Here is an 18,501-nt window from a genome sequence, read left to right on the forward strand (position 1 = left end):
AACCCCCCCTCCCTGCCTGACACGCTGAGCGCTGGCTATTCTTAGCTTTTCTTCTGAGTATTCAGAAAAACACATTAGGGAAGGAGGAAATTATAGCTCGATAGCATGCATAAGGGTGTCAGGCTCAGTTTCTGACATCTTCAGTTAAAAGATCATGAGCACAATAGATCTGATGGCAGCAGACCTGTATGCTTAGATGTGGCTCTACCCCCAACCACATGGATGAAGGAAGAGGTTGTTTTTCAGGGACAAATACATGGCAACCCGGTGTTCACAGCTTACCTGTCCACAGTTTCTGTGATGGTTCTCTCCTTCTTTCCTTCTCAGCTAAACTCCAGTAGCAGGAGTGTGCTCAACTGAGAAAAGTGCTTGAAGAGTAAGGACCACAGGGACATAAGCTGCAAGCAAGGGGAGGATTCTGCACTCATTTTGCTGTTAAAAACAGACTGTTCACTCCCTCTTTCTGCAGTTCTGTCTTGAGGGGGTTGAGTGGAGAGATCTGTATCTAAATGCACAGATCTGCCACTGCCAGAGCTAGTTTGAACCTTAGCCTTAGAGAGCCTCTACCAGTCAGAATACACAATTCTGTCCTCTAGATGGACCAGTTGACTCAACTCGGCATAACACTGCTTTATCCATTTGCAGCAATACAACAAGCTGTGTAGAGGATGACTTCTTTTGTCTAGTCTTTCCAGATGCCCAAGTCTTGACTCCTGGATTATCTGCCAACACCCCTCATTCCACGAAAAAATAGAGAATTACATATGCTTATATACACACTTCCCAACCCCGTAATGTATGCTTCATGGTGAAATTGATGCAATTGTGGTGCCGGGGGGAGGGGGGAGGGAGGCAGCTAGGAGTAACCAGAGCTCATGTGCACCTGTGCTAATCTTGTTTCATTCATTCTGATTTAATATCCCAGTTGAGGGGTGATGTCATGCCACAAAGAGCCACAGAGGAAGTGGTGTTGCAAAGTGCATTTAACTCCTCACATCCCGAATGGACAAGACTTGGTGATTTAAAAAAAAAAATCTAGTATTTATCTGGCAGCAGAAATAGTGTTGTTCACAAATATTATTAGTGCTTAGGGATTGGGTTGTTTTTTTATTTAGTTAGTTGCCAAATTCTGCAGGGAAAGAAAAAAATATACCCTGTGAAGCATTAGATCAGAAGGCTGTCTCAAGGAAGATGTTTGTGTGAACTGTATGGTCAGACTTTACCTTCTGATAAGAGTATCCAGGAACAGTATTTTACGTAAAAGGTGGCTTTTCATTTGTGCCTGGCACGAGGTGGAAAACACAAGTCCTTTGTAAAACAATTTTTTGTCAAACTGTATTATAAATTGGTGCTTAAGCAAATATTTCCTCCTACTGAACCTTTGTAGCTTTTCCCAATTTAGTTGTGTCAATCCAATATAAGAAGTGCAATTTGGAAAGTAAGCTTCACAGAATCCCGCTACTAAACATCAATGTTTCAGAAGAAGCCATTATCACTGATATGTCCTTGCTGCTCAGTTTTGGGAAGCTGATCAGAACAAGAACAAGCCTGAAGCTCTAAGCTAGAACAAGATCTGTTTGATTCAGGTGCTGCTTGCTATGCCATGTTCTGCAACGTCTGGGGGGGGGATCACTGTGATCTGTTCAGAAATGAGATCCTGCCATCTATCTCAGCCGCCCACCCAGTATATGGGCTCGCTTTCCTAATTAGTATTGTACACGGGGCCGCTTTATCGGCCATCCACTCGGGCATGAAATAGAAAAGAGCTCTGTGTGCATGCGTGGGAGCCACAAAGAGAGAGGCAGACTACTGAAGTGCAGCATGACTTTGACGTAGGTCTGTTTCAAGTACAAAGGCCTGCAGCTATGTATGCTGTGATTCAGCTGGAGATTACGGATGACGGACCAGGGGGACAGGGATCTACCAGTAACAGACCGGCGCAGTCGAAGGATCCTAGGAGTGATTTCCTAAGCCACTGGTTTTCAGATTGTTCCAGAGGGAACACTAGGGTGAGGATCCTCAATGAGAAGATCACTCAGGGCTTTCCTGAAAGGCTGCTTTTACCCAATGTCACAATTCTTCCCTCTGAATATGTGGCTTCAGCAAAGTCTTGGATGTGTTTGAGGTCGGTAGTCTTCAATCTTAATAGATCCAGGTCCTATCTTTAAATGAAATGTACATTGGGGGCATGTCCCGCTTCTTAATTATTATTTTTTAACATATATTTGTATGGTGGCAGTGCCGTTGGTGCAACCCAACTTAGTATCCTAGGTCACATTCTGATTTCACTCGGGGTAGCAGGGAGACCCGACACATCCAGCCACCGCCCTGAAGAAACTGAGGGTGTGCTCTAGAAAATGCCCTAAATTTGTCTACAGCACACTGGGTTATCCCAGCAGCCATAGCAAGGCTTCCTTGGCAGAGAGGTCAACACAGAAAATGTACCAAAAGGTAGGCAATTTGAAGAAACACTGCTCTGGGCAACGCTTTTCCCTCAGTCACTTCTAAACCTACAACAACACCACTGGCAACTGCCGCTTCTCAGATGACAAGCGTTGCTCACATGTGGCTGCTAAAGATCCCAGGGGGGCTATTTATAAAAGAGGAGTAAAATTAGCCCATAGCATCCTGGCCAAATTCCAGTGCAGGTAATTTATTTCCTGCCTTCCTAGAATTACATACACACACATTCTCTCTCTCTCTCTCTCTCTCTCTCTCTCTCTCTCTCTCTCTCTCTCTCTCTCTCTCTCTCTCTCTCTCTCCCTCTCTCTCTCTCTTACTCCACCCCCACCCCCTGCAGATTCAATTTATTTTATTTAACATGGTGTGTTTATCTGCTGCTCTCCCGTCACTAAGATACTTGGTTGCTTTGTAATCATTTAAAAATCTGCAGGCTGGAATCAGCCTATGCTGCTTGCTCATGCAGCTGGGAGGCGACAGCCTCCTAAAACGTTAAAGGGTAATGTGAAAAATAGTTCATCCTGTTGGTGAGTTACTGGGGATTGACAGTAGACAGGACATGTGAATCGGCTGGTGCCCCCGCGCCCCCAAAAAAACCCAGTACTGAAAGAGTAGAGAAGAGAAATGGTGAATGGTAAATCCACCCTCTGTTTACTATTATAGTAAAGGCTGAAAGAATGAAGCGATTAATGGATATGATAAATGAGCTGATTCATTAAACTCAGATTTAAAATGTGGGGATTTTATTGGAGCGTGCAGAACACTCGATTTGGTGCTCAGTGCTGATGACAGCGCTGTTGAAAGGATTGCATGTCTCAGGATTTCAGCAGGGCGTTTATTTCCCAAAGGGGAAACAATGCAATGTTGTTGGTTAGTCCGCAGAATTGTCCGCCTTCATTTCAATATCCACAAAACAGCACACTTCTTTGAGTATGTTAATATTTATTTCAGTCAGTTGATTAGCTAACCTAGTAATAGGTGGAGAGCCCTAGCCCTTTGCAGAGAGACCACACACAATGCTTCATGCACCAAGGGTTGGGGGCAGACGGCAGGACTGCAACAAAGGAGTGAGCCAAGTGTGACAAGGGAGGCGGGTTTAAAAGCCATTAAAAGCAGGGGTGGGAATGCTGATGATAGACTCCAGTACCATCAGCCCCAGCCAGTGTGGCCAGCGGTCAGGAATGATGGGAGTTGTAGTGCAACACTACCTGGAGGGATCGCAGGTTCTCTAGCCTTTCATTAGATGCCAGGGAAACGCCTGTCTTTGTAATAGGTAAGTGAGCAGGGAAGTTTATAGATTCTAGGGACTAATCATAAAAAGATGAATTTTACACACCCAGACAATCTGTGTTAGCAGAGGTCCAGTGTTATCCCCAAGAATGTTGCTTTATTTTTATTTTTGCTAATGAATAGAATTGTTGCCTTTCCCGTCCTCTAGAGGACAGAAGGGGACATGGCACCAGAAGCCCATCATCTGTAACCAAGGCAAACGGCGAAGGAGCTTGCTTTTATATGCATCTGGCATCTAATGCTCTTGTGGGAGCTTAGGGTCTTAATATGTAACATTATGCATTTATATTATGTGAGAATAAAATATAAGGTTTCCCTTCAGTGTGAAAGAATGGGGTTTAATTGTCCTCTTTACCACAGGGTCATTATTTGACTTTGGGACTTTGCTTCCAGTTCTCTGATTCAGTTCCCTATCTGCAGAATTTTCATAAAAATCAGTTTGTGGGAAAATGGGGATAACATTATTCCCTCCATTCTCTTTCTCCAGGGGGCTTTGCCACCTTCTCATCTTGCTTCCCAGGACTCTGCGAAGGGAAACCTACTGCTATCCTGCCAATGAGCATCTCCCAGCCATGCATGCCAGTGGCCAATGTTGGCCCAACTCGCATCTTGCCTCATCTCTACCTAGGCTCCCAGAAAGATGTCTTAAATAAGGTACATCATGTAAAGAAGAAGAAGAAGGGGAGGGAGGGAGGTGTAACTTGCCTTAAAGAAACCCTTCCCCTTAAGACTTGGGAGAGCAAGTGGGTCACCTGTGTGGGAAACTATATCATGGGTAGGCAAACTAACGTCTGGAGGCTGGATCCAGCCCAATCGCCTTCTCAATCCGGCCCGCAGATGGTCTGGGAATCATGAGTAGAATATGTCCTTTTATTTAAAATGCATCTCTGGGTTATTTGTGGGGCCTGCCTGGTGTTTTTACATGAGTAGAATGTGTGCTTTTATTTAAAACACATCTCTAGGTTATTTGTGGGGCATAGGAATTCATTCATTTTTTTTTCCAAAATATAGTCTGGGCCCCCCACAAGGTCTGAGGGACAGTGGGCTGGCCCCCCGCCGAAAAAGTTTGCTGACCCCTGCTGTATATTGTCTGATCAGGACAGGGGTGGGCCATTTTTGAATTGTGCAGCAAAACAGAGCTATAGACGTGAGCTCCCTTTTGAAGTGCTAAGGACATTAGCAGCAGGAGCATCAAAACTGCACCGTTGACCCTGAGAGATCTTTATGACAGGGGAGCCAGCTGTTTCTTGCCAGAGCCCAGTGCCAGCCAAGCTAAAGAATAACACTGACCTCAACTCTTCCATGTCCAGCCTCAGAGCCAGAGGATGAGGTATTAAGCTTGGCATTCAACAGTGACTGATGGTGAGGTGAGGGCAAGGGAGAGTGTAGGGAACGGCAGCCCACATCTGCAAGCAAAGAACCCTTTGAGCAGGCCCCAAAATGGACAAAGATCTGCTTTGGGAGTTGGAGAGGGGAGGGAACAGGCAGCATCCTCTCAAAGGACACCAGAATGCTTGGGCTATGATATCACATCGGGGAAGAGAATTTCATTGAAAGAAAAAATAATACAAGTTAGAAGAAGAAAGAAAACGCAGTTGTTGTGAACATACCAGTGGGCACAAATCCTGGGCAGGAGGGAGCCAGTTGGGCATTCCTGCCTTGGGGGGAGGGTTAGGTAGAAGCGCCTGAACTAGAAACACTGAGAGGGGAAGGGGGAACATTTTACACAGGGAGTAGAAGGGAATGGGGGAGAAAAATGCCAGGAATGTGAGCTCGGGAGCTCGGCTGGCTCCTAGGGACCGAGGTGAGAGTTATTACACAGAGACTACTTGGAAAATGGAGCCACAGAACTCGGGGGGGGGCATAGCATTGGGCATCAGTAGCTGAAAACAGGAGGAATGGAATATGAGTGGGAACCCCAAAGAACTTTGCTCTGGATATTTTCTGTAAAACTCTGCTTTTAGAAGTGAGTCTTGGCTTCCCTACAGAAGTCCTGCTTTTTTCATTTTGGCAGCAGCCAGTGGTTTTTACTGAGTCTTCATTGACCTCAGGCAACAGTGCCCAGCTGGCGGCCCAAACAGCCCCCTCTGTGATAGCACAGCCATACATTGCAGGCTGGGCAGCCTAGTAGCCAATGGAGGAGAAAGAAGAGGAGGCAATGACATCCTCAGGGCCTCTGAAAGAGTGGGTGAAAACATCCTACACTGGACTACCAAACATCCATTGCTTCTCTCTTTCTCTCTCTCTCTCAGGACCTGATGACCCAGAATGGGATAAGCTATGTCCTCAACGCCAGCAACTCTTGTCCCAAGCCAGATTTCATATGTGACAGTCACTTCATGCGCATTCCAGTCAATGACAATTACTGTGAGAAGCTTCTGCCCTGGCTGGACAAGTCCATTGAATTCATTGGTAAGACTGCGGACCAGCCACATTTGGGGCAGTTCATTAGTTCTTCTGGGCTGTAACCTTGGTTGCTGCAAAAGGCATCTGGGCAATAGTGGCTGCGTGGTTCATTTCCCCCCATGTACATGCACAGACTTCTGGTTTTTGTTTAACTCTGATGTGTTCAAAACACTCAGTCTGCCCTTGGGAGGCACACTTTCTCCCTTTGTACAAAACAACCATCCTGTCCCCAGACAGCAGAGCTACCAAGACCGTTGTAAACCCATAGCATCACCCTGAGGTATAGCTAACACCACTTGGGAGAACAGTTGCTGCTACAGAAAGAAATGCCTCTTGCTCTATCAAGATGCTTTTCTTTATCAACAACAACTATGCTCTTTCTGGTTCCAGAGACTGGGAGTTCAAATAGTAATTTTCTTCCTAGCAAATAGAGAGGGTGGGGAAAATACAAAAAAAAGGTCTCTTTAAAGCATTGCATATACCAGTGAATGGTGTTGTTGTTTTGTTTTGTTTTTGTTTGTTTTTTAACAAAAAATCTGGTGCTTTATTAGCAACCCATTGCAGGCCAAGAAGTCCCTCCACTATTTCTCATCAGACAAAACAGCAACATTATTGACAAGCCAAGAAGCCAAATAAACAAGTCATGGTTTCTAGCTTCCACTTCTTAGTTGGACATATTTGACTTACTTAAACCATTTAGATTTGTGTTTTTCCTCTTTATTTACTCTTCCAATTTTGTTAAAAAGCGTCTTCCTTCAGAGCCATTTCCAGAGAGGTAGCTGTGTTAGCATGCAACAGGAAAAACAACCAAGACGCTTGTGGTGCCTTAAAAGACTGACAGATTTATTACGTTCAAGCTTTTGTGAAGGGGCTTCTGGTCCACAAAAGCTTATGCTGCCATAAATCTTTGAGCCTTTGAGGCACTGCAAGTCTCTTTGTTGTTCAGAACAACGTAGATAGTAGAGTCCCAGAATATCAACCTGAAGGCTGTTTTCTCCTGCTGCAGACAAGGCCAAGGTGTCCAGCTGCCAGGTGATCGTTCACTGCCTGGCAGGGATCTCCCGATCGGCCACCATTGCCATTGCATACATCATGAAGACCATGGGGATGTCTTCAGATGATGCCTACAGGTAAGTTGCTTTCTGAAAGAGAGGGCACTAATGTTTTTCTTTGCATTTGACTTTGGGGTGTGGTTTTTTTGTTTAAAGTGGTGCCGTTTATCATGAAGCATACTTTCCATGTGTCTCGCTCAAGGGTACTGGCTAATAAGCATGAAAGAACATAGTGCCATATACATTATAGGGTTGATTCCAATCATAGTCCTACCAGGTGTAAACCCATGGAAATCAATGGACGTGACTATCTCAGGTCCATTAACTTCAGTAGGTCTAGTCTGATAATACCTTAGTTAGATACCTCCCATAATCTACCTGTGCTGTGTTTTCAGTTACTCATTTGCCAGTTTCTTCAGTGTAAGCTTACCAGGCTGGTTTGCATGACTGTCAGGCTTGTAGTTGCCACTTGAATCTCATCTGCAGGTTGGCTCCCAGCCTGTTGCCAGCTGGTCCCCATGCATGTGCCAGCAGGCTCACAGCAGATGTAAGTGTTTAGCTGTTAGTGGCAACATGCAAAAAAAGAAGGAAAAGAAAGAAAAGAAACACCTTGGTGTGACATGTGGCAGTGGCAGAATGGGGACAAGGAGCCAACATCCACAGACAGATCCCATGGCTACTGCCGTGAGTCTGAAGGTTGTCCGAAATGACCATTGCATAAACAAGGAGCAATCTTTAAAGCATCACATTGCACTCCTACTCCTTGATGTCCCAGGATGTGGGGGGGGGGGCGGGGAAACAGATTCAGCTGATTTCCAGTGCTGCATTGAATCGTACAATTCTTGCAGCATCCCGCGCCCAAATCCTTAGAAGTAAGAAAGGGCCCAGTAACAACTGCAGCTGTCTTGTTTGCCCCAACAGGTTTGTAAAAGACCGGCGTCCCTCCATCTCGCCCAACTTCAACTTCCTGGGTCAGCTCCTAGAGTATGAGAGAAGCCTGAAGCGGCTCAAGGCTCTGAAGGCCCAAGGGGAGAAGGGCGAAGGGGAATCCCAGCAAGACCAGCCAGAAGCCCCTGAAGGCTGCAGGCACCAGATTCTGTCTACCTCAGAAAAGGCTGAGGAGCTATTCAGAAGCACAAACTTGGAGACCTCCTCGTTTGACTCCGAGAAGCCAGCTGGAGTCTCCAAGGTTGTCTCGCCTACAGCACTGCAACAAGGGCTCCGTGGCCTCCACTTGTCTTCAGAGCGCATCCAAGACACCAACCGGCTGAAGCGTTCCTTCTCCCTGGACATCAAGTCAGCCTACACCCCTAGCCGGAGGCAGCAGGACCCTCCAGGTCCAACAGAGGCAGGAGAAACCCCCAAGCTGTGCAAGCTGGACAGCCCATCAGGTCCCAACGGCACATGCCAGTTCTCCCCTGTCCCAGACAGCCCGGACTGGCCCAGCGGGCCCGACTTCCTCCTCGAGGCCAAAGTACGGCAGAGACGGAAGCACAGGCACCAAGCCGGCTCCCCTGCCCACGGGCTGAGCCTTAACTTCAGTGGGGTGTGCGCCATGCACAAGAGCGCCAGCGTGGAGGACAGCCTCAAGCAGACGCTTCGGGCGGGCCTCCCCAGTGTGGGGCAGCAGCCGACCGCCACCCCGGCCCCCACCGGCACTTGGGGGGTGCACTTGGAGTCCCCCGGCACCCCTTCCTCTGAGAACCCTTGGTACTTCAGCACAGACTCGGCGGCGGGCAGCAAAGGCAGCGGGAGCGGGACTCTGTTTGCCGGCGCCGCCACCTACTCCTCCTTCAGCTGCAGCACAATCCAGGCGAGCTGCGAGATCAGGCTGAGGGACAAGCAGCGGGGCGAGCCACGGGACGTGCGGCACAGCTGGCACGAGGACACCGCGGCCGAGAAGCAGTTCAAGCGCAGGAGCTGCCAGATGGAGTTCGAGGAGACCCTGTCGGAGAGCAGGTCTCGGGAAGACCTGGGCAAAATCAGCAAACAGTCTAGCTTTTCGGGCAGCATGGAAATCATTGAGGTGTCCTGACACTCACCTTGTGAGATCTGAGAGCAAGTTGCGTGTGCATCAGTGGGTGGGTGGGGAGGGGGAAGGCTGGCGAGATATTTAACTAGGGAGAGGGAAGGGGGAGGGGAGGGTATTATTTATATGCCTGTGTGCGTTTCCACAGGGCACACATGCTGAAGCAAAGGCAAAGCTAAACGAATCCAAAGTCAAGAAACATAACGGTGCATGCTTGGTGCCCTCCCCTTTATGTTCCTACCTCCACCACCAAGGCAAAACCACACCGCATTCCCTTTTTTGGCTGGTGGAGGGTGTATTAACTCTTTAAAGCCTGGATTCCTTTCGCATGTAGTGCTGTCTCTGCCCGCCCGCCCCCCCCCCAAAAAAGGCAGGGGGAAGGGGAGAGCTGAGGTGTAACTTCAAAGGTGGGGTGAAAGAGAAACAGGGGAGATATTAACATTGTAAAGACTTCCGCTGATGTAAAAGCTTTTTTTTTTCATTGAAAGAAGATTATTGTTGTTTGATCTGCAGGTTTGCAGTGGGGGAAGTCTAAAGGGAAGCAGGTTCTTTTCTTGTGAGAGTACATTAGCAACTCTTGATATTACCCACCCGCTCCCATTACAGGAGGAGAGCTTCCCTCCCGTTCCATCAGGGTTGGACATTATCTTTGGGTGGCTCCTTCCCAGATTGGGCTGCAGAAACCTGGAGGGGCTAAATTTCAATAGCTTCCCTAGGTGTGAGTCCCCCTTCCCATACTGAGCATGCTCCTCTTGTGTTTCTCTGGCTAGAATTCTTAAATGCTGCACTGCGGCAGCCCTATACATATATAAATATATATTATATATAATATAAGAGAGAGAGAGAGAAACACAAAGAAAAAAGTTTAAATGGTTTTACTACAGTTTTTATTGAGACAAATAATATTTCAACTTTTCTTTTTAATTTATTTGAAGCTGTTCATTCTGGCAATGATTTTCAGACAATGTAGGGGCGGTACTTATCAGCTCTATTTTTACTGTGTATGGTATTTAAATCTGAAACACGAGTTTCAAAGCAATATCCTAGGCCTGCGGCTCCTTCTCTAACTCACGTCAGTGACGCAGACACCCCAAAAAGTGGGATGAGAAATCTGTGTGTGTGAGAGAGAGAGTGTGTGTGTGTGAGAGAGAGAGAGAGAATGCATGTGTGTGCACTTTTATTTAAAAAAAAGTGAGAAAATGTTCAACACAAACTGAGCCAGGAATCCTTCTTAATGCTTCTTTACTTCCTACACCTGTCGCATCTGCAATCAAAGCCATAAAACCTTTCTCTTCCTGGGTCTGGGTGGAGTATCACGGGGTTCCTTTATAAGAGAAGGAGAGTCCTGTTCTAAAGTCAGGAAGGGGCATCAAGAGAGCTTGATGAGTATTGGGTTTTCTTTTTAATTTTCTCTCTAGAGGAAATGTATTGGACCTGAGGGTTAAATTCCCAGAGGATGAGTCCCTTTCCAGCAGCCCAGGATATCTCCCAGATGAATGATGGTGACAAATAGGCCATTCCCTGCCCTTCCGAAGGGGGGTGGATTATGGCGAATGGCCATTCAGATGCTGCTCTTTTCAAACAGTGTTCAACCCAATCTCCATCAGGTTTTGTGGAAGGGGTTAGGGAGATGCTTGATGCCTAAAACCTTGGCAAAGAATGGCTTTAGCCAACTGAATGCATTCTGTTATTGTGGTACTAGAGGGGGGAAAAATCATTGAAGGTTCTTAGGGATCCATCCCACTGTAAGGAAGTGTCCACTTACTGCTGCAAGCAGGAATTTCTTCCCGGCTTCAGTTCTCCATCATAAATTTGTGCCTACTCTGAAGTACATGTTCACTTTCTATCAGGGAGCTGCTGCCATACAGAGACTTCATAACGAATGCAAATCAGCCAATGAGAAAACAGTCCAAAGACAAATATATAAACCAGTAAAAGACCAAACTGAACAGCCTTTTGAGAAAGGAAGTTCTAGGAAAGATAGAAAGTATTTCAGCTGTAGTGCAAAGGACCCACTGATCCATTCCCAGCTCTCCCACCTTCAGCAGTCATCTTCCAACTGATGTGTTCACAAGGAGATTAGCTTGGCCATAGAACCTGTTTGTCTTATCATTGAGAAATCGTGTTCATTGGCTGTGATATTACCCACAAAAGAAACCTAGTCCTGAGATCCCCACCGGCATACGTCATGGGGGAATGGTTGGCTGTAAGAAATCCTCCTGCACAGGATTAATTTTCCTTTTTTCGGAGATGGGGAAGAAAGATTCTCCCAACACTTTTCTAAAGATATACACCAAAAGACAGAGAAGAGGACAGGGTTAACCCAAGGTATTTTGACCCTTGAAATGGATAATCCATATCTTCCCACATCATCCCAATGGTAAAAAAGTATAAGAATAAAGTACACCAATTATGTCACTCTTTAATGGCAGAAATCTGCTGCCTGAAGTGGCTGCTTCCTTCTGTTTCATAGTGGGGCTGGCCCTGGATGAGGATGAGCTGGAGTCTGTTCGCCCTAGTTGAACTAAGGCATCCTTGCCCACCCTAGGGTTCCCAGGTCTTGTTGGGATGATGAGAGATGTAATCCAACAACACCTGGGGTCAGGGGAAGGCTGAACCTAAGGGCAGGTTGAAACATGATGGTCTTTTTTTGTGTAGTTGCTAGGAAGGTTGCTGTGCAGTGAAGGCTCTCTACAGAGCTGGTAACATTTGTAAATCACCAACTGTGCAGATGGGCCCAATCACATGGAGAGTCGAACCCCAGCGAATCACGTTCATGGTTGCCATCTGTCCGTGTGATTGGACTGATCTGTGTGGTATGTAGCTGTGAAATATTACCATTCTTGCACAACGCTGCTGCATGAAGTATTTTTTGGAGGCCACGTTGTTCACATTGGTCTCTTGTTCTGCTCCAAGTGATGGCCTCAGCAGTATGGTCGCTCCAACCCACAAGGCAAAGGTCTAGGTTCCAGCAGGTACTAAGCTGGCAAGGCAAGGTCTAGGTTCTGGCAAGGCGAGAGCTCCCTGGACAGCAGACTGGAGACTCAGAGCAGAGCTCAGATGTTGTCTCGGCACTATTCAGCCTCATGCTGAACCTTATGTAGGAGCTGCAGCTCTGTGTAACCAACTCTACTTTGGGTGAGAGGATTCTCATTTAAAGGAGCCCATCCTGCTTTGACAGGCAATGGATCCAATGGAGTTAGGGAGACTCTAGTTGCATGAGGGCTTCTAGAGTCCTTCAGGTCAGAGGAGGGCACTGTGACCATCTTGGGCCAAAAAGGTGCTGCAACAACGGGCTTCTGCCTCGCTAGTGTTTCTGGTTAGTATGGACATTTGCAGCTGACCAAGGGTCGATCCCTCTCACATTCTGAATATTTGGCCTCATCCCCCAAAGTTTGGGAGTCTGACCCTGGGGGCTTGAGCAGGAAAATGAGTTAGCAAATCAGTAGAGTGTTGATAATTCAGCTAATAGGGCAAAGGTTCCCAGTCAAAAACACAAAAGTGGGAGGGAAGAACATTTTCGCTCTTTGGCCACACTGGTCTTCTTCCCTTTTGAGGAGTAGCAACACATTCCCTCAACAGCTCCTGGCAGAGACACTGCAATGCTGCTTCCTTCTTTTGGAACACAGGCCTAGAGCCACCTCTCTTAAAGCCGAAAGCACATTTTTCTCTTTGTGTAACTGATTTTGCATTTGCTCCTTTCTTATCACATGCTGGTTTTTTGAGCCAATACCTCAGGGTTGTTTGTGTAGCTTTTAAATGAGAAAAAAATTATTTGAGATAAAAGCAACTTCATTTCTTTTCCCATTTTCTTTCTTGTTGAAATGTGATTTTTTTACAAAAATAAAAAATCCTTACACAAGACAAAAAATAAATAAAAATCTCAGGTTCAGAGCTTACCAACACAAACTACAGGGAGCAGCAATATGATGTTTATTTGCATCAGATTGTCTGTTTCCTGACTGTAACAATTGCTGTCTGTACTCTACCAAGACATAAGGTAGAGACCTCATGATACTTATTTTACCAAAATATTTTCATATTAGATGCTGCAAGCTCAGAAGTGATCCGACTGACCTGCATAGTATTTTGAAAGTAGCATGGCAGAGTAGTGGGGGCTGGGGGAAGTGGAATAGGATAAACATGGGTTACCTAGGTTGAGAGTTTCTTTTTGATCCCTCTTCACATCTTCAACCATAACTTAATGTATCTGGGTGCTTAATGTATATTGATGCTTTCAGATGCTTTAAGTTCAGAATCCTCATTTCCTCCAGTAGATTGCATCCAAAGGGTGGATTAACCCTTTAGCAGCATGAAACTCCATGTTTTAAACCAGTGTTTCTCAAACTTTGGTCCCCAGTTGTTGTTGGACCACAACTCCCATCATCCCTGACCGCTGGGCCTGCTAGCTAGGGATGATGGGGACCCAAGTTTGAGAAACACTTAATCCTGTGCCTCTTTTCCTGTGCGACCAACAGGAGAATAGCATTCAGACATGCAGGTGATTAGAACAGATATTGCTGCAGGGCAGAACAGTTCATAATGGAGTACTGCTTTCATAAATGGTATGCAGTAGACATGAAGGATGAAATCTATAAGGCTGTTAAGCAATCCAGTCTTCAGCAGTCACTCCCCAGCATCTCTGCTTTTCACAACTAAATTGCTGTCCTAGGTTGGTTGTTGTTTTTGCAAAAAGTCCACAAGGAATTAAAAACAGTCACTTGGAAAGTTCACAGATCATTGGCACTGCAGTGTTCAGCATGTCCCTTGGGAATTTTTACAGGGATGACCTGGAAAATCCTATCTCTTTTCAGTGTCTGCTGCCATCTTTGCTGTGACACAATGTGCTACTTGCACTCTGTGAATACCAAGGACCCTTGAGATCTGTTCTGTGTTACAAGTGTAGCAGTGTTTGGTGCAGAAAATACCACAAGGACAAATTCGTGACAGCTACTGAACACTTGAAATTTATACAAAAGTGCTGCAGTCCATTCTGTCAGACAAAAACTTTCTCAGTTCACAATCTGATTTCAGCCAGTGCTGCAAAGTCAATCCTTACAGTATATTCTAGCAACTAATAGCATCAGTGGGGAAGGACAAAAATGAATGGTTGCTTGCTCTGAAGAGCTGCCACCTGCTGTCATTTCAGAGCAATCACTCCTCCAGAATTAAAAGGTGGGGAAGAATATGTGGGTATTCAGGCTAGCATTCCCAGCAAGCTGCAAAATTGCCAACAGTTCCCTTCAGCAGGAAAGAAAAGTGGGCCAATCTGAGTGGGGGGAGGAATTTCTAAGACAATTGGTGGAGATTGAAGTGAAAATCTGGGGATTTTCTCAAATGCAGAGAATATCAAGAAAAGAAGAGCAATTTAAAATAGTGAAAGACACAGTCTTAATCTTCACCCTTCTTATGAAAATCAAATTTGCATTTTCTATTTCCTTTCTAACCGTGTTAGAAGCCATATTTGGGCTATTTTCCATAGCCCTATGTGGAATGTATCCTGCAGGAAATAATCTACCATTGCCTTCTATTGAAAACATCAGAAAAATGCCATTATGCTTGTCTTAGTTGAACTCAAAAGGCATCTTTGCCTTGTCTTTATTGGGATCAGGTTAAGCGCACAGGTGACCTAGAACAGCTTTTCCTGAAAATATTATTAGCTGTTTATCTAAGGGTTGCCATGTTTCAAAAAATGAAAATCCAGCCACAAAAGTTGTTGAGCTTCTTTTGCTAAATTTCAAGCTTTTTTAAAGGAAATTGGCCAAAATCTACATGTCCAACATGGGCTGCCATATGGCTGGCCAAATCCCAGCTATGTCTGGAAAATTCTGGATGTATGGCAACCCTAGTTGAACTCGCCAGTTCTTATCAGTCAGGAAATTGCTCCAGGGGACCTCTGACTTCAATTCTAACCTGATGTTCATGCTTCAACTACACAGTTATCTGCCACAGAATTATTGCCAACTCAGTAGCAGAATGCAGGCGAACCAAAGCCCCCATGTGAGAACTCAGAAGTAGGAATCTAGGGCCTGCAAATAGGTTCTGCTCACGGACAATCAGAATTATATGAAGACACTGTGAGACAAGTGTCTTCCGGGATGCAAATAAGGTCTTTAAGATTTATTTAAAAGGTAAGGCAAAAAAACGACAACCCCACTATAAAACAACCACCCTCTGGCACAACAACCTGGCCTTGCGTACGATGTCGATGAAATATCCCAGGAACTTTTTTAAAAATTCCTCATAAATCCAAGCTCTAGTGTTTGTGGGACAATGCAGGCTCACTGAGTTCATAATGCAAGTTTGCAGTTTGCTTTCATGGCAGATTCTGGAGAAGTATCATTTTCCTGCCTCTTAACCCTCAAGCTTAAAAAACAAAAAGTGGTGGAGATGTGCTGTTTTGACCTCACTTGAGATGCAAAACACTAAGGCTGGCACCACCCAGGTCTATGGTGAATTTCTGGCTTGCAGCACCTTCTCTTTGCAACAGCAACAAAAATAGGTTGAGTTTCCCTCCCGCTTTGTAAGTCTGTGCTATGTTTCTTTGACCCTCCACCTCTTTTCTCATCTGTGCTCTCTGGTTTTATTTATTTTTCCTTTTCCCTGTGTTTCTTCCTGTAGCCATATGCTCTTGTTCTGTCTCCTCTCCTGGATGCCATCCCTTTAAAAGGAGGTATTTTCTGCCTTCCTCCTGATCCTAATGCTAATGATAATAAGCTATCAATGTTGTAATTGCAATGTATGAATTATAGATTTAAGTATTTTTTATTATTATTATTATTATTATTATTATTATTATTATTATGTAATTTTACTTCTATGTACGTTGATCTTTGTTTCTCTGTTGTGAGTATATGCAGAACTTTTCCATCTCCAACTGCCCTTTTGCCTTCCCTGACTCCTTGTAGGTCAGTACTATGGCACGTCAGGTCGTTAGATGTTATAAGGAGGAACAGATCAGTTCTTGTGGAGTTTGGAAAGGTGTGGAGTAGCTATCTCTATTCCACGGAAGTTTCTAGGGAGCAACAGAAGAGTTCCAAAATGATTTCAAATTATTAAGTAGTACTTTAGAAGATACAGAATCAACATAATCCACATTTTCTTCATCCTAGAGCAGTGATGGCCAAACCTGGCCCTCCAGCTGCTTTGGGACTACAACTCCCATTATCCCTAGCTAACAGGACCAGTGGTCAGGGATGATGGGAACTGTAGTCCCAAAACAGCTGGCGGGCCAAGTTTGGCCATCACTGTCCTAGAGCTTGTCTGCACTGCAAAAAATGTTTCAGTGCAATGTCTTCCCAACCCCCCCCCCCCACAAGTAGCCCTAAGAATTATATTGCAATGGCCACATTTCAGCAGTCCAGATTTCTCCCTAGAGATATAAAAAAACAAACAAACCTGCATCTGTGCCCGATGATGAAGCGTTTGGTTTCCAAATCCTATCATAAATACGTGACGGCACTGTGCTTTAGAATTTTCAGCCACCTCAAGAACTGGGATTACGTTGGTCCAAACAGACCGGAAGAGATTTAAATGCTTATGATTTCCTTAGAAGTAAGGACATTTCCACACAGGAATCTTAAAAGAGTTCTTGCTTCAGTTGCTTTGTTACGCTAACGCAAAATTCTCCCTCTTCCACATTAATAGTGATCAGAGATTCACATCACTAATGAGAAAGTTCAAAGGTGAATTAAGATTAAATTATTACTGAAATTATTGTCCTAGTAAAACTAAAACCACAATATAATTTATACAAAGTTCCAGGTCATGAACAAGTCTCCAAAACACCTCCTGATAAATGTGCTGAGGCCTGCTCCTGTATGAGAAAGAGCTGTCCATGTTCCGTCACAAATTTCTCAAGGAATTTAGGATGACAGAAACTATCAGGCACAACCCCTGTGTGTTTAGGTATCATCTGGTGACTCATGTCTCAACATTCCTATATTGCTAAACACATTTTCCTTCCCAGCATTGGAAAGAAATGTCAGTATTACTGAAAACTCCAGTAAACAAAAAGACTTATTTGTCTCCTGTAAAGACACCTCTGTGCCACAGTACTTTCCTAGCCAACCTTGGTAGGAATCAGTTTAAGGTGAGATTATTAAGAATAGCCATCAAACAGACTATATTTGCAATGCAAAAGACACAAAAGGTGGAGGAAGAGAGGTGCAGAATGAGGTCTTTCCATTGCAGTATCTTACATTTATTTATTGTTGCTCAGAATTCTTTTGGAAGGAGTAGAGAAACTGAGTTACCTATATTCTCAGGAGGCATACGTAGAATCCCTTTTTGGTCTCTTGTCTTCAGAGCCATGTTTTTATCCCAGGTCTCCTGTCTTGCAAACATTCACAGACACAGATTGATTAGGGGCGAGTTGTTGGAACCCCCTGATCCAGGTGCAGAACGGGAAGGTCTTAGTCTGTGGGGAAATCTTCATACACAAGAAGTGAATAGGTCTCAAACTGAGCAGTTCGGTATCAAAGGTTGCCCTTGGAAGGCTGGGGAATGAGTTTTGAAGTCCCTGTGCTTTCTAGGATTGAATTCTGAGTACTGTCCCAGGTGGGCTACAGGTTGGGTGGGATGGGGTGGGGAATAGACTTCTTGCATCTAGTCTGTGAGTTCGTTCCCTCTCTCATGAGTCATGATAACCAAAATGCATCCCCTTCTGCCTGCTAAAGGAATGCTGACATTGGATGTTGCCTGGCAGGACTAAGTGGTGCACTCTGCCCCAGCTTCGACTTTATTTATTTATTACTGGAGGCTGTAAACAGCAGTGCTTTTTTACCCTCTCTTTCTTTTCCTTTCTTTTGTATTTGGGAACAATGTGTTGTAATAAATTCCTAATAGATGTTTTAACAGCCAGTGTCAGTTTTGTTCTTTAATGATGTGTGTGTGTGTGTGTGTGGAGTGACAAGGGAGGGAGAAAAGGGGGAGGGAGTAATGAGAGCATTCATAGAGGATCACAATAAAGCTGATGGGAGCAATGGTCAGGTCAGCTAAAACAACAGTATTTTACTGTTCCAACCAAGAAAGCCCACATTCTGCCATAGAACCAGTGCTGGGATGTGAATAGGGGCAGACTTCCGCAACCTGATGTCGTCCAGATATTTTTGATAGCTCCATTGGTAGAGTATGAGACACTCAGTCTTGGGGTCTTCTGGACTGCAGGGGGTTGGATTAGATTATCCTCGTGGTCTCTTCCAAGTCTACAATTCTGTTATTCTGCCTCTCCCATCAGCCCCACCCGGTTGGCGAAGGCTGGAA

General features: G+C 45.1%; 1 protein-coding gene across 4 annotated transcripts in view; it reads left to right on the plus strand.

The window, feature by feature from the left end:
- The window catches only part of DUSP8 (dual specificity phosphatase 8), an 82,392-nt gene extending 64,299 nt beyond the window's left edge, over positions 1 to 18,093 (plus strand). For all 4 annotated transcript variants that reach the window (XM_081903832.1, XM_081903834.1, XM_081903833.1 and 1 more), the window contains 4 exons: positions 4,238 to 4,404; positions 6,003 to 6,162; positions 7,163 to 7,286; positions 8,130 to 18,093. In XM_081903832.1, coding sequence (XP_081759958.1) covers positions 4,238 to 4,404; positions 6,003 to 6,162; positions 7,163 to 7,286; positions 8,130 to 9,243 — 1,565 coding nt within the window. In that variant the 3' untranslated portion in view covers positions 9,244 to 18,093. The remainder of the gene's footprint in view (positions 1 to 4,237; positions 4,405 to 6,002; positions 6,163 to 7,162; positions 7,287 to 8,129) is intronic.
- The last annotated feature ends 408 nt before the right edge of the window (positions 18,094 to 18,501 follow it).

Source organism: Podarcis melisellensis (genome assembly GCF_964234715.1).
Source record: "Podarcis melisellensis genome assembly, chromosome: 1".
In the NCBI taxonomy this organism is placed as follows: domain Eukaryota; kingdom Metazoa; phylum Chordata; class Lepidosauria; order Squamata; family Lacertidae; genus Podarcis; species Podarcis melisellensis.